Below are 15,586 nucleotides of genomic sequence, written 5' to 3'. Positions count from 1 at the left end.
TTTGCAACTTCCTATCCGCTCTCCAATATTTACTATGCAATCTCTCATACACTGCCCTATTCTGAAACTTGTCTGCTCTGTCACCATCTGTCTTTTCATGTAACAGTTCTATGGCATTCAGTATATTTATAGTTAAAAGCACAGCTCAGCATGAGTGAAGAAGAATAAAAAAACTTGCATTAACAATGGTGCTAAACAAAGCTTCAAGAAAAGCTATTTTAAAAAATACAAAAACTTGTACATAGCTTGCATTAATCTAAGGTACACCACATTTACCTCGTTTTGTAAATTTTGTTAAATTTTGTCACCACCATTTTGAATGTTCTGTGCACAAAAAAAACTTGACAATAAAATGCAACACACCAAATACATACATATTTTAAGCACTTATGCTATTTGATATTAGAGAAGTACATAGTTTAAAATAAAAATAATATTTGATGCTTTACGTCCCTAAACCACTATGTAAGTAAGAGATGCCATTGAGGAGGGCTCTGGAAATTTCGACTACCTTGTGTTCTTTAACGTGCACTGACAGTACACGGGCTGCTAGTATTTCACCTCCATCAAAATGTGACGGCCACAGTGGGGTTGATATCAAGCCCACGACCTTCAGGTCAGCAGCCGAGCACCATAACTGCTCCAGCATGCCGGATGCAAAAGTAGTTCAAAGCTGTTGATGAATGCTGCAATATAACTAATGCACAGCTGATGTAGAGTGAATCAAGTTAGTAGCAGCTAAATAGTTGGATGCACCACTGCAATTTAGATAGTGTTCATGCAATGTGGTGCCCGGTGTATGTCTTGGTGTCTCCATTTATATACATGATGCGCAGAAAGAAAAGTGGCTTCATGAATGAAGTTGGCGCCACTATAATTTGTAATAATTAATATAAAACTTTTCGGTAGCTCATCCTAGCATTCCTAAAAAAAAGAAAGAAAGAATCACTTACGTTTCAAGCCATGTCGAAGGACATGTTCAAGCAAGATAAAAAAATGCTGCAATGGAGGATGGTCGGAGTCGAGCATACGCCCAAACTTCAGTGATGATTCTATGAGCTCTTTCACAACCAGCTTGGTCAAGTTGAGCAGGTTGGAACGCTCTATAGCCACAGGATCTCGATCTGGAGTTCAAGCAGGGATCAGCAAGAGCAAAATACAAAAGGAAACAACCAAGATGGTGCTTTTGAATATAATGTCATGCACTGAGCGCCACCACTGACAAAAAGTCGAAACCTGGAAAACAAAAAAGCGTGTCAGATTTAAACTAGTTGTTTGCTTCTGTAAAAAGGAAAAACCTTATAAAAGACAAAGGTTGCTGACAAAAATGTTCTCCAATATTAAATAACTGTACTGAAGTTGATGCATATCTTCTGCTGACAAAAATAGCTTTGTGCCATGTTCTCCAACAAAAGTATTCCCCAACTTACTCTTTCTACTACACTAATAATGACCAGCCCATTAGTACACTAAACATAAATCACTAAGAGCAGCACCAGACAACGCCCAATACATCACAGCTCCTGTGGCTAGGCTAAATGTTGCCATAATCAACCTAGGTGAAAATTCCAAATTTTCGTTAAGCTGCCATAAGATCAGATATTTCTAATTTCCAAATAAACAAAGCACTGCCAATGTGCGTGTAGACAAAAATAAGTACCCGTTTGTTGTAAATGTAAAACGATGGTAAAAAATAAACCCGAGTTTAACTCTTTCGTTACCACACGAAAATAGTTTTTCATATGTCTCGGAAAGATCGTTTTTGCCAGTTGGAAAAGTACTCCAGCACTCATTGCAGCGTTCCAAACTTTGCACAACGGACTGCTCTTTTCAAGAAATGTATGTTGTAGAGCAACAAAAATATTCTAGAATGAATAAAAAAAGTGAAAAGTGTAGAATTTTTGGTGACAAGCTGGTAAATAGTGCAATAAAAAAACACGATATATACAAAAATATTAAAAACAAAGAAAATTCAGAATATACATTTTGTAGATAAATGACCCAGGATCAGTATAAAAAATAATAAATGTTGTACATGAATGTTTCTCTTCACATAGACAAAGAAAATCAGAACCGAGGTGCTGCTTTGTTGCTCTTGCCATGCGGTGAAGCATTGCATGGTTTTTCGTGAGACACAAGTGTACTTGTACACTTTTTCTCAGTAAATGTTTGTTGTGTTGTGATAAGAGTCTCTTGATGTACCAATAGAAGTAGAGGGATACCCGTGATATGAATAATCCCTCTATAAAAGAGATGTCAAATGAACTTCGCTATTCTATCTAGCGTCACCTCTTTCCATGAGCCACCTTACACCACATAGGTTAGCAATCCAATATATGCAACCAAGCATATTTCTTTGCATCTTTGCACGTATTGTATTAAAAAAAGGACAATATCGCGAGCAGTTCTAAAACATTTTGCACTGCTCCGTAGTCAGGGCCAAGATGTGCTCCGGGGGCCTTTTTGTTGTTAAGAGACCCTCTGCAGACAGCGAAAGCACACTGCGCCCCAGCGAAGTGTGGACCATGCACATAACCAGACTAGCTATAAGATTGTGTACAAAGGTCAGAAGCTGTACACACTTGCGGTAGAGGCAACAACTTGAGGATGTAAACAAAACAAACCTATGAACGGCTGTGGATGTATCAGACTGATGCAAAAGATCGTCGCCATAAAACTTGAAGCTGAGGTGCTGCTATCCTTGAATGCTAAGCTCGTCGTCACTCAATACAAGTGGGGTTGAAAGACAGTTTCGAGCAGAGCATGTTTTTAGCACTGATGTGCACATGTGCACGTGACGATGACATCATAGGATCGACTAGTGACACTAGATGCGACCCTGTGTATGATATAATGATGGAAGGAAACCGAAAGCTGCTGGAAACTGTCATAGAAGGCCACCTCAACACTTTAAACACGTTGCAGACCTTTACAAATATTTTTTGTAGAAAAATTTTTTCCTGACTCCTAGGAACAGCTTTCTATTGAATCTATGGCATAAAATTTTGGCTATCATTACTGCTCAACATAGTTAGATTGGGAGGCTGACACTTTAATTCGATATTTGTCTTGCAACGGTTCTTTTCATTACAAAACATCGATGTTACTGTACCATAATCATGACGGGCATGCACTTCTGTCAAGTTCGCAAGCCTAGTGCACTTTTCCAATAATACACGCCCATTGGTTCGCGCAAAGGTCTGTTGAAAATCACTATGTTGCCGAAACGGGCAAATTCAAATTGATTCTGAAAGTTGCATGGCTGTACTTAGAAAGTGATTAGAAAGTGCTGGGTGCATGAGAAACAAATTGAACATGCCAAAATCGATGATCCACAAGCGTCAGTCACCGGTGATCGATTTGGGTAGGTGTGGTAACGAAAGAGTTAAGAACCATTTTTCACTCATCATCTCATGACATAGAAAAAAAAGGGGCAGCTTGCACTCAATTGTGCAAGGCTGAGTCACGACAGATCTGGGGGCACTTAGCTGGTCCAGACTTGGCTAAACTTTTACCCGCTCACCTCTCTCTCTTTCCCACCCACAAAATAGAATTTCCCACCCACAAAAAAAACAGCCAAAATAGAATTTAGAGCAATTTTAGGAGCAGCAAAATTTAGTTTTTGAAGCTCTAGAATGCAAGTTTGGAGCAGATTCAGGGAAAAAAAGGGCCATTTTTTATCACGAAAGACCGAATTTGGAGCAGTCTAAAAGAAAAGGCTAGCATTCAGAAAAAAAGATATGTACAAACCATTCAACATCACATGAATCGTACAGAATAGACATATGCCACGCTATATCAATAAAAGTAATATTTTGAACCACCCCCTTGAGCAAACAATGATAAATTCCACATTCCATGTAGTCACGTAGTGTATACACACATGAGTAATTGAACAAAATCAGCTGTGTTCTGTGACTAGTGATAAGAGCCCCTTCTAAATCATAATGCGCTTTTTGCAGGGCCCTGGTGGAGTGCGGCAAAGGTGGCTTAACCAGCGTTTTGCATGGGGTAGAGCAAGGCAAAGAAATTTATGAACACCGCTACGCCCACACCCCCTCCTTCTCCTTGACACATTTTTTCTTTTTTTTCACGATGGGGTTAGATTTAGGCCACAACTTCTCAGCTCACTTGCAAGATGCGTTCTACCAGATAAAGTAACGGCACGCGTCCTTTGATCCAGCAACAACACCGGTTATTTATCGCCCAAACTGCGCAACTAATATAAAGACAGAAAAAAAAAATGTTTTGTGTGCCTTTGCTATGGCAACCAACGTGGTCGGCGTCAACGCCGTCATTTGCAGCACGTCGACTCTGTTCGCGCGTGAAAAACACGGTATGTGCTTCCAGCTCTAGGTGCCACATGTCATAGCCACGCTAGATGACTAGGAAGTTCATATTTACCACGAAGAGTTGGTGGCTACGACAATGGATATTTGTCTAGAAGTTGCATCATCTCACCGATAGGTATCCGCTGCTGTTAGCGGACCAATGGGCACGCGGCTTTGTTACTTTAGCTGGTCGATCGTGTCTGTCGAGTGCCTTGACCTATTGGGAATATATGACATTGTGGTTTAGGGTTAGGGTCTGCGCGCTTGCATTGATTGATGACGCAAAACTGCAGATGACCAACTTGGCCTTTACGTCTTGCTGAAATTAGTGCAATTGAGAAAATTTAGAGACTGGTCGAGCATTTTGGTGCTGCGTGGCATAATTTTAGCAAATTTCATGGTTTTGGTGCAGAAATGGGGATTTGTATCAAGTTGGCGCAAGTGGCACAGCTGTTGCACACCCCTGCACCCATTGCTATGCTCTACGACACACGGCTATGCTTGCTCTTGTTTTCTATCTTTTTTTTGTGTGTCCGTGTGCTTATTTCTCTCTTATGTCTACTTCTTTTTGAGTATATATATCATTTTCTCTTTTTTCTTTCCTTTCTATCTATTTCTCTTTCTTACTCTGTACTATATTATACAAGCCTGCTAGCTTTCCTGGATATCCTAGAAGTTACATAGCTCGCTTTCGGATCATGCGTATATAGGTTTTAATCTCGCCTTGCGAAAAAAATATTTTGCCAACAATTCCTTTCTTTTTTTTTCCTTCTCTTTCTTTCTTTCTTTCTTTCTTTCTTTCCTTCTCTCTCTCTCTTCACTTATTCTCTCACAGCCCAGAGTAAGTGCATCCTGTGTTGAACAAAACAGTCCACGTGTTCCGCGAGTGAAGCAGATAAGGACAAAGATCAAGAAGATGAAGCTAAGATGAAGAATAAGGCTTAGAGAGTGTGTGCCAGTTCATGATGATGATAAGAATTTTCTATCTACAACACACAGCAAACCTCTAGCATAACAGCTCTGCTGTAAATGAGATGGTAGAACGGAATCACTAGTGTTCAAATGTTTTTTCACATTACTATTATAAAAAGCTCATGAAGGCACCATCAAACGATAAAAAAATTGCACTCTGAAGGCAAGGCCTAATACAACACAATTAGCTAATAATCAGAAAGTGACTTATCACACAATACTCTCAAAATAGCAGCACTGGACGAAGAAAAAAAGCATGCAGAAGTGTGACAAACACCTCATCTGATGTGGCGAGGCAAAAAAAAAATCCATGTTCACAAATTTCTCTCAGAACCATGCTAAATACTAAATTACATTGGCTTAACATGTATAAGTACTGACAGGAAATTTTAAACATCTTTTAAATGCCAATTGAATTTAGAAAACATAAAAATTTATGAATTTGTATGATCAGATCAGTTTTTAAATAACCATTGTGCTACTTTAATTAAGACATTATGTATGAGAACATGAGCAGCAAACACTTGACACAAGCTTTTTCACCATTATGTTATGTGGACTCGTAGTTGGGGGCAATAACAGTGTTACACATGAATACAATATTATAGAGCAATTTTTACTGTAATACAAGACATTCGCAAGAAGAAAAGAGACAGGATAGGTACCAATGTTCTTGTGAATGCCTTTTTTTGCACTCAAAAGCTTCCAAACAGCTGTGCACCATCTTGCTGAATTTCAAGTTTTGTTAAGAATATAATATTGCTTTTTACTTTTGTAATGACCCACCCAACCCAAATTCCGTATTCTTAAAAAAACATAAATTCCATAGAAGTTTTACCTTTGCCCTTAGCACTTTAACATGACAAGGATTACATCTGCATAATATACAAGCAAGAAAGCTTGTATGTATGCAAACATACAGACGCCTATATTCAAGTGAGCCCATAGCATGAGTATTTATGAATAGCAGAGAAAAGCAATCTTTATGTCATGTCCGTCATTACGAATGCATGAAGCAATTTTTTTCATAATAATACAGTCAATCCATATAAAATGAGTTGGGTTGAAATTCTGAATATCCACAGGCAAGTAATATAAAGACATCAGAAAGACAGTTAAAAAAAAGATATAAAAAGAATACTGTCAAACCTGCACACATAAACATTGCAACACACAACACAAGGTACTAACGTACTGCTTTCACCTGAAATCCCACAGTCATAATACAGTATCATCTAACACACAATAATGGCAAGAAGGCTGACTGAACTTCAAGCTGAAAATAAAGATGGAACACTAACAACCATTCAGAATGATACACTAAACAGCAACTACATTTCTTCAGTGCTGCAAAAGAGTGCATGCTAGAGCGCAAAGACAGAGTCCCAATGACGCACACACCCTCAAGAGCATAAGGCGTAGTCACTGCAAGGGGTTTCTGGGTGTCAAACTGGACATCAGCAAGCTCCTTGAGGCACAGCCACTCCCCGTCAACAGAGACTCGAAAGTTGCAGAGGTAAATGGTGTCCTTGGCCATTGGCCGGCTGAGGAGGCATGTCAAGGATCTTAACTGCCCGTGCCAAATGAAACAGATGGGGTGTGGCAGAAAGAGATTGAATACGAGGTGACTAATATTCCTTCTAATTTCCGTTTGCTAGGTCTGACCATACAATAATACAATACTTAATACCACCAAGTGTTCTACAAGCCAGAATGATCTGATAAGCTAAAATTATTGCCCCAAAAGATTTACATTCAGTTCATTCACAATGGCTCTTTTGAGAAGATCAATAATACCTTGAAAGTGCTTTTGCATGCTTCTACACTTATAATGGGACATGACAGCATTGCCTATAAACAGCACTGCACGAACTAGCTTGACTGCATCTCTACTCACTAAGTATATTACAGCACAAAGAGAAACACTAAATAATGTTCAATTGACAAAGTAGTCTTTAAAAATTAAATCTTAACTATTTCATGATAACAGATTCAGGAAAGACAATTTTTTTTCTATATTTTTGAACCAGGACCCCAGCACTAGTACACAACTACGATGTCATAAATTTCACTGTATATTAAAGCATATGAGTCATTATGTTGTAGCAGTTCTGAGAAGTTGAAAAGCGACTCCTTCAGAATACAATTTAGTACACCTCCACCAATTAACAGTGATGACCAAGCAGATGTCACCAACATCTACAATGTCATGCTGAGCTCTTGCCAAATTGTCAAAGTTGCATTACTATTTGTCTTTTTTTCTGTATCTTTTTCAAGTTACCATGTCTCTTATATTGATTACAGTAACATTTTTCACTATTATAGCATCACAAACATTATCAGCCTATTTTTATATCAACTGTAGCACAAATGGCTCTTTCTATGATCATCAATTCATCCTGTATTTTTCAAGCCAATTCTATTTTGGAAATGAATTTCTCTAATATGATCACTTCTGTCTCTAATTTGATCACCCCACCAAACTTACTGCCTTCCACTTCTGAATTTCCCATCTATAGGTACCCGTTCCATGGCTTTAAATAATCACAAGTTATCAGTCCTGCATATTGCACGGCCTGCCTAGCTCCATTTTTTGTTTCTCAGCGACACACTAGACCATGAGCTACTCCTGTTTATACTTTGATCCATTCTGCAGTCTTCCTATCTTATGATCTTACATTTATCACTTTCCATTGTATTACGTACTGTGTGGTTCTAAGCTTCATAGTTTATTTGTTATTCTCAAGGTTTCTGCCTCGTTTGTAAGTAAAGATAATATGCAATGGCTGTAATATTTTTAATTTAAGGACACTGGTACAGTGCCTGTCAAGGTTTGGGATTGTGTGCTATATGCACTCCAGTCAACCCTTACTTTTCGCTGACGTTCCTTTTCATGAGTAGGTTTTCTGTCAGTATTTGGCCTAAATAAACATGCCAGTATTATCCAGTCTGATTGGTGGAATGCATATAAGCATGCAGTAAACAACAATGTAAGGATTGCATCACCTTGCTTATCGCTTTCTCGATGACAAGCAAAAAACAGTTCTATGAGGATGTAGATTTAGCAATGCGAAGCATGTGAACCAGCACATGACCGTCATAGAGACTTTACTGGGAAAGTAAAAAGAATACAGGAAGGAGAATAGGCAATTGCAGAGGAAAGATTCTGTTGAAGCATAACTACTGATATAGCTTGACATACTTTTTTATTTAATGTTTTCATAAATGACAAAGCAAAATCGTGAAGTAAAATATGTGGTACATGAGCCCAACTGAGCGAAATATTATGGACAAAGCTTGTGAAAACTGAAGTTAACTTGCACAAAAATTAACTACTGATTCCAAATATTTACAGTATCAGGTGTTACTCTTAACATAATGATCTTTTGCCATCTACAGTGCCATCTTTTTTGAATTCTTACATCTTGACCCAAAATTGATTGCTTTGTATTTTCCTTAAGAAGTACAGCTTAAAAAGACTTTTTAAGTTTCTTGAGCAAAAGAAACTAAAATTAGTTATCATATAATTACCAAAATTATCCAAAATATGTCCATAACACCAAGAGTCATAAACTGCCAATCTAACCACACAAAATAATAATGGCTTGGCAGCACTAAAGCTGCTTATTTCAGCTCTACAACTAACTATGATCTTTATGCTGTAAGCATTATTAAGTATAGCAGAGCACAAATACTAAAAATCGTGTCACTTCAAGAGGCTGCATTCTATTTCAAATAACATCAACATTTCTTTCATTGTACAGATTGATGTTAAAGTAAGAAGCATGAAAATTTTCATTGAAAAATAATGATTTGCTCAAAGTCACTAGCTTTTGCACAACAACAAGCAACTGAAATTGAATTTCAAGGAAAAAAAACGAATTGAATTTCTCAACAAGTCGTCATAAGTTTGAGGGCAGTTATGAAAAATATTGTAAGTTTTGAACAGATCTGCATATAGATGTAATCATTTCTGTCCCACAATTCTGAATATCTGTGCATTCTTAGAATGTCAAAAATAAAAATTCACTTTTCAGAAGAAAAAGAAGAACATTTGATAGAGTGGCACCGTACCTTAACAACACAGATACACAAATTAACATGGAAAAAGTGCTCAAAAATTAATTTAAGATTTCACATGACCCCCTTTACAAGAACTTGTTCATGTCTAAAAATGACTTTTGGGCTTGAGAAGTATTACACACCACACCCACTGCATCAAGATATTCTGTTCCAAGAGTGTTGAATAAACTTTCATATTGCACCACTGAATAGTATATCATTCAAAATAAATTTAATATAGAAAAAATAATGTATAGTATGTAATAAATTTATAAACAGCAGATATATAGTATATAGCCATCAACACATATAGTGGCCATACAAAAAGATTAGCACAAGCAATCACTGATGGGAATCCAGTCACTTAAGCTAACCATTTTGTGTAGTGATGACTACACTGTCTAGAGAAATATGCCTACCTCATCAGCAAAAAAATTTGCACTCTGTCACAGCATTGCATATGCCAAATAAGTGCAGACATTGGCTTCACGACATCAGTTCTGGCTCGTGCCTAGGTATATTATTTGTTTATATTTAACTAAATATTACTTTTTTTTTAACATCTACGGTCTCGAGACCTTTAGTCATGGCTGTATGTGTAACCAAATTGATTAGGAGGAAAACATATTAAAAATATTTTAAATGTAGCTGCTATTTCATACAGCTTGATTACATGACAGAACCTTTGACTGGTAACTATTACAAAGAAGCAATGGCAGAAGGAATGTGAATAAATAAACAAATTTCCTTGGTTGGTGCAGAATAACACAAAATTCAGTATAAATTGACTATCCCATGGTGCTAAGACTTTGTTAAACTTTGTGGAACTTGTTCGAAAAATTCAAGAGATGACAGCTGCACTTTTGAGGTGTAAATGACTGAGGCTTGGTAGCACTAACATCAAACATACAAGTCTCTCTTGAGCCACCTGGCAAATAATTAAGGTACTTTAACCTGCATTCTTGTTTTTGTTTTCTACCCGGAGATCACATATCAATATGCCTAGCCTTAGACATTTTAGTCAAGGGATTACTTTTTGAAAAGGATGTGATACATACACATATGTCATATTTATTAAAATTTGCATATTATAACCGCTTGTAGATGAGTCATTTTTAGCAGGCAGATTTAGCATTTACATAGGCACAATGCTATGACCTCATGCAAATGACTTATGAATCGGCAGGAGCTGAGAAGCATGCACAAACATATTTAAAAGAGTTCAACATGGATGTCATGCTTACTACTGACAACAAGCCTATTCAAGTTTAAGGATATTCAATGTTAATGCGAGTGACTGGCCAACTGAACTGAAACTGCCTGTTTTTGTTTGTTTGTTTTTTCATTATACAAATCCAAGATTTTTTTTTTCAATCTTTGCTTCTTTAACAATCATTACAAATGACAGTGGACGCTTAACAAATAATCAAGTTCTACCATTCGAAAACATACACATGCAACAGAGAATATAGACATAGAAAAGGGTCATAAAAAGAAAATTTTATTTTTAGAAAACGAAAAAAAAAAGGGGGGGCCGACGAGGAGTTCGTTGTTGGGAGACACCCTAAGCTAACAAGCTTACACGACTAGGCACATGCGTGCCGACCGATCACATCGGACAACGACGGTCGTGACATAATTAACGTTCGTGAATCAAGGAACTGCTTGTGGCGAAAACAACAATCGATACTGATAAGGGGAATTAATAATGCCGGGTAATGTGACACAACGCTGGAGCAAAGCAGCAACTGCGGGCTACTATCGACTTTCCTACCTGCCATTTTGAATTTCCAACAACCGTGCAGGAAGCAAGGATACGATAGCTCGGCGCTCTCGGGATGGTCTTCGCCGAGTGGGCTGCGAGTATCAGCGGCGCTTCGCGAAGTCGGCATATACGCTACGATCGCAGCCCTCGTTCACGGAGCGTACGGGTGAGCGGCCGCTCTCAGAACTACCAACATGGCCCCTCCTTTCTGACACAGCACGGAAACCTCCGACGACGAAAAAGCAGACAGTCTAAAACGGGAGTGAAGGGAGGAAACGGGAGAAGACATCGATCGGGTCGCGCCGCTACGTAGGCGCCGCGAGTCTGCGCGCCAAACAGCTGAGCGACCATCATGTCGGTGAAGCGCGATTACGAGCACCGCCACACCGCACGCGTCTCGCTTTTGCAGTCATTCACTACCAACAGATTGCTCACAGCTGTAAACAAAACAATAGCGAACATGGCTGCCTCTAGTTAAGCCACGCGCACTACATGTGCCATATCGACAACGGGGCAACGTCCGTCTGATAAACAACGATCCCAACGCAAACAAGATCACAACATTACTACCAGCGCTAAAATACCCGAGAATTTACAGTGATTAACGAGGAAAAATAAAACAGCTTCAACAGCACACTCCTACGAGAGGAGATTAAATCATGACAGCGCTAATGGCATCTGTACAGCAAACAGGTGCATGCCGCACTTGAACGACGTAAGACAGTGCATCAACACTTTTCCTAACACGGAAATCACTTGTGACAACCAATCAAGCATTTGCACATCAATATCTGAAATATGACACAGTTAACGAGCAGATTGCTGGCAAGATCAGGTATGAGTCATCGCCATTGATAAACGTTAGGTCACACGAGACGCTTGCGCAAACTTGGTTTTTTCATAGGTTCACACGCGTGTCATAAGAACACTAAACACAAACACACAAGAACACCGGTCCGTGACATCACGCCACCATTACAAGCCTTTCGTGACACAAAATACGACATATATAGCGGCAAAACATTGTAACCCAACGAAATTGTTTCGCTGAATTATCTAAATTCAGTAACATGTAGCCTCAAACAAGTCAGTGAACACACGATAAGTACAGTCAAAAGAAACGATGCAAACGCAGGTGATCACAACATGCTATATATATATATATATATATATATATATATATATATATATATATATATATATATATATATATATATATATATATATATATATATATATATATATATATATATATATATAAGCGTGAAATTTTGGAAAACGGGTTTCAAAAGAAGGGGCAACTTTCCGAACAAGTGATTACAAGCACAGCTTGCGTCATAAGTTCATTTACAGCAGAAAGAAGCAAGCACAGGCAGTTGCATATGGTGCCCTCTCTCACAGGCTTCGATTACTTTGAAGCCTACCGCATATGATAAAGCACTGCGATCGACAGCAGCATTGAATAATAATGTAAATATACTTCGAACTTTCTCTCATATAAGCGAACGAGTATTTGAAATATGAGTGAAAGCAACAACTCCAGCACCATTCGCTATGTAAACAAATGTGCTTCGTACACAGCATGACAGCAGATCATACGCTATCTCAATGTTCAAACATCATTTCGTGCTGCAGTGGCAGTGAACCAGATCACTAAGCACATCTAGAATGACAAGAATAAACAAATGACAAAAGCGATGATGCGTATCATACTTCGCATGGTCAGCACTTGAGAGAAAACACCCACCAAATTTACACCTAGTCAGAGCCGTGGCAAATACTTGAAGCTGTATTAGCCGCGATTCATTGTGTATACACGTAATCTTAACACGAGGTAAGTGCAATAAAATTCCTGTTTCCGAACAGAAAACAACTATTCCTTACTTTTCAACCACTCAAATAACGCAAAGTTGATATTGCAGGTCCCATTCCGATACATTAGAGGACTTACTTGGTCGATAGTACTTCTCGCGGCGGCTGTAATCCGCTGACAACAAAAAAATTGGATGTCTTTCGCTAGCAAACGCTTGGCTACCGGTACTGATTACCGGCGTACTACTCGTAGATCTGTCATCTTTCAAAATGTTAGTTTTTTCACCAGTATCAACAAAGCTGGACACTGTAGAAGCCGCCATGACACTTGTGGATTGATTTGGCTCGGCTGCCTTGGCTTTGGCAGCATAAAGGCGTTTTAGAAACTAGAACCGAAACTTGTGAAAGCATGATTGAAACATTTTGCGAATTGCGCCTAGAAGGCTTAAAAAGTGAGATATTTTGTTCTGCCTAGTGAGTGCATAGCCTAAGAACAATAGAGACCTGATCGGTTGGTGGGAACCGTGGTGGCTCCCGCTTGTTGACTCCAGATACCGCAGGCGTTCCTGGAATTCGAAGGAGCCGTTATCGCCCATCTGAACACAGCCCACCGCTCCCACCTTAATGGTTAGACCAGGTTAGCCCACCCGTTGCTTTTCCAGAAGAAGAAGGGCGAAGCGCAAACAACTCCACAGGGAACCACATCCAGTTTTGTTTGCCGTTCTAGTCTTGTGCTTATTTCCAAGACATGTTTTCAACGTAGCGAGCTCTCTCCACAACCGCAACGCGTAGAGAGAAAAAGAACAAGACTTTAATCAGCTTGAAGGATCGAATTTTTCCGACAAATACCGATCCCCCGAGTTTTCTTCAGCTTTAAAAAAGCTGAACGCGCAGTCACTTTCAGTTCCTTGTGTAGGGAAGTATCCTCGTTGTAAAACAAGCTTGTGTCACGTATTTCAAACCAGAAAATGGGTGTATTTAGGTTAAAGTACATAAATGTAATTGTGTTTCTTTCTTCGACTCTGTTCCTGCAGTTTAGACGAGGAGCGCTTGCTCAAGAAAACAGCGTTGCCGAAGGAACGGTGATGGACTTCGAAGCAATCCACGAAAACATCGAACATGCCGCAAGTCAGGAGATGCCTGAAAGAGACAAGGTAAGACATCGAAATATGAGTTCATCTTGCAGCTAAGACAGGGCATAATAAATAGGTTAAATACCTTTAAAATTTTACTAACGGTTCCTTCCAAAATTGTGGACCAGAGTCCCGCCATTAACCGACTGCACGTGCCACATGCACTAGATGTCCACCTACAGGGAATGCGTGATATAACCGACCAATATTCTATTTTGCTGTCACACAATTGCAAGGAAAAATAACTCCCATGATATGTAACCACCTAGGATAGGAATTTTAAAAAGGGGGGGGGGGGGTACGGATAGGAGATGGGGTTAAGCAACGCTGTGAAGGCAGACACTTGTATTGCGCTTATCTTCATTAAAATCAATAATTATAGCGGCTCTAACAGTCAAGAAGATTGAATAAAAACGTCATGTTAGACGTGCATCTTTGCGTTGCTGCTATACAACTATACATGTCATGGCTGATTTCGGTGCAGGCAACGCCTACAATGCTGAGCATTGGCGCAGCCAAGAAGGGGGAGGAAAGTTGATGGTTCCAAGCATCACCCCTCCCTAAAAAGCTTCTCAGTTTTGAATTTGTAAATATACAGGTGCACATTACACACGAATGAACCTACATAACGGGTGGTTGAACGCACCAAACTCGCTGAAAAAGTTTCTGGCTATGACCCTAGCTCATCTTGAGGCGAAGTTTACTTTTGCTGGTAATGTGCAGCTTTCGTCTTGTATAAGCTAGACGGTTTAAAACATGAGTGAAACCGTCTAATCTTACATGAGCAATTTTCACAGGATAGACAGGCATCCCTTCAATTCTTGAAATGATTTTCTGTCACCGCACATGAAAAAAGTAGCAGAGCTACTGGGCCCCTAGCTGATCTTGGCTTGGCTAGACTTTTCACCTTCCCACCTCTTTCTTACTCAGTATGTCGACGGCGCCCACCGATATTTACAAACATGGAATAGGTCTATGCATGGCTTTGCTTGCTCTCTTTCTTTTTTCTACATTTTTGTTTGCGTCTGTCTCTTTTCAGTTTGCCTATTTGTTTCTGTCTTGATATTTTTTTCTGTCCTTTCTCCCAGTCTTCCTGTGTTTTTTTGTTGTTTCCTTTGAGAGGGCACATGCCAACTTATGCTGAGGAGAATTTTCTTTATAAGACAAATGGCAAACCTTGACCTTGATATCTCTGCTGTAAAATACTGGGAAACCACCATGGTGTTCTAGTGGCTATAGTGCTTGACTGCTCACCAGAAGGTCGCGGGATCGAATCCTGGCCTCAGCGACTGCTTTTTTGGGGAATACGAAGATGCTAGAAGTCAGTGTACTTAGATTTAGGGGCACGTCAAAAAATCCTATGTGGTCTAGAGTTTTCCACTGCAGTTTCCTTCATAACTATATAGTAGTTTCGGGACGTAAAGCCAAGTTACTATGAATATGGGAAGGAGATTTTCGATTCAGTGCGTTAATAATCTTTTTTTTATTAAAAAGGTAAAGTCCCATGAAAC

At 39.2% G+C, this 15,586-nt stretch overlaps 2 protein-coding genes across 5 annotated transcripts in view; one reads left to right on the top strand and one right to left on the bottom strand.

Annotated features, from left to right (window-relative positions):
* The window catches only part of LOC119187673 (RUN and FYVE domain-containing protein 2), a 99,588-nt gene extending 86,318 nt beyond the window's left edge, over positions 1–13,270 (bottom strand). Inside the window, exons 1-3 of one of the 4 annotated variants that reach the window (XM_075878478.1) lie at positions 11,184–12,204; positions 6,705–6,847; positions 954–1,124 (exon numbers count right to left, since the gene is read on the bottom strand). In XM_075878478.1, coding sequence (XP_075734593.1) covers positions 954–1,124; positions 6,705–6,847; positions 11,184–11,257 — 388 coding nt within the window. In that variant the 5' untranslated portion in view covers positions 11,258–12,204. Of the gene's footprint in view, positions 1–953; positions 1,125–4,461; positions 6,651–6,704; positions 6,848–11,183; positions 12,205–13,081 lie in introns of those variants that run through there. The other 3 variants (XM_037435753.2, XM_075878479.1, XM_075878480.1) reach the window with 3 other exon arrangements.
* The window catches only part of LOC119187686 (pancreatic triacylglycerol lipase), a 28,361-nt gene continuing 17,028 nt past the window's right edge, over positions 4,254–15,586 (top strand). The window contains exons 1-2 of the mRNA XM_075878481.1: positions 4,254–4,336; positions 13,977–14,096. Coding sequence (XP_075734596.1) covers positions 14,028–14,096 — 69 coding nt within the window. The 5' untranslated portion in view covers positions 4,254–4,336; positions 13,977–14,027. The remainder of the gene's footprint in view (positions 4,337–13,976; positions 14,097–15,586) is intronic.

Source organism: Rhipicephalus microplus, chromosome X, assembly GCF_043290135.1.
Source record: "Rhipicephalus microplus isolate Deutch F79 chromosome X, USDA_Rmic, whole genome shotgun sequence".
NCBI classification, from domain to species: domain Eukaryota; kingdom Metazoa; phylum Arthropoda; class Arachnida; order Ixodida; family Ixodidae; genus Rhipicephalus; species Rhipicephalus microplus.
Note: the sequence above shows the minus strand (reverse complement) of the source record. Positions and strands in the feature narration are given on the sequence as shown.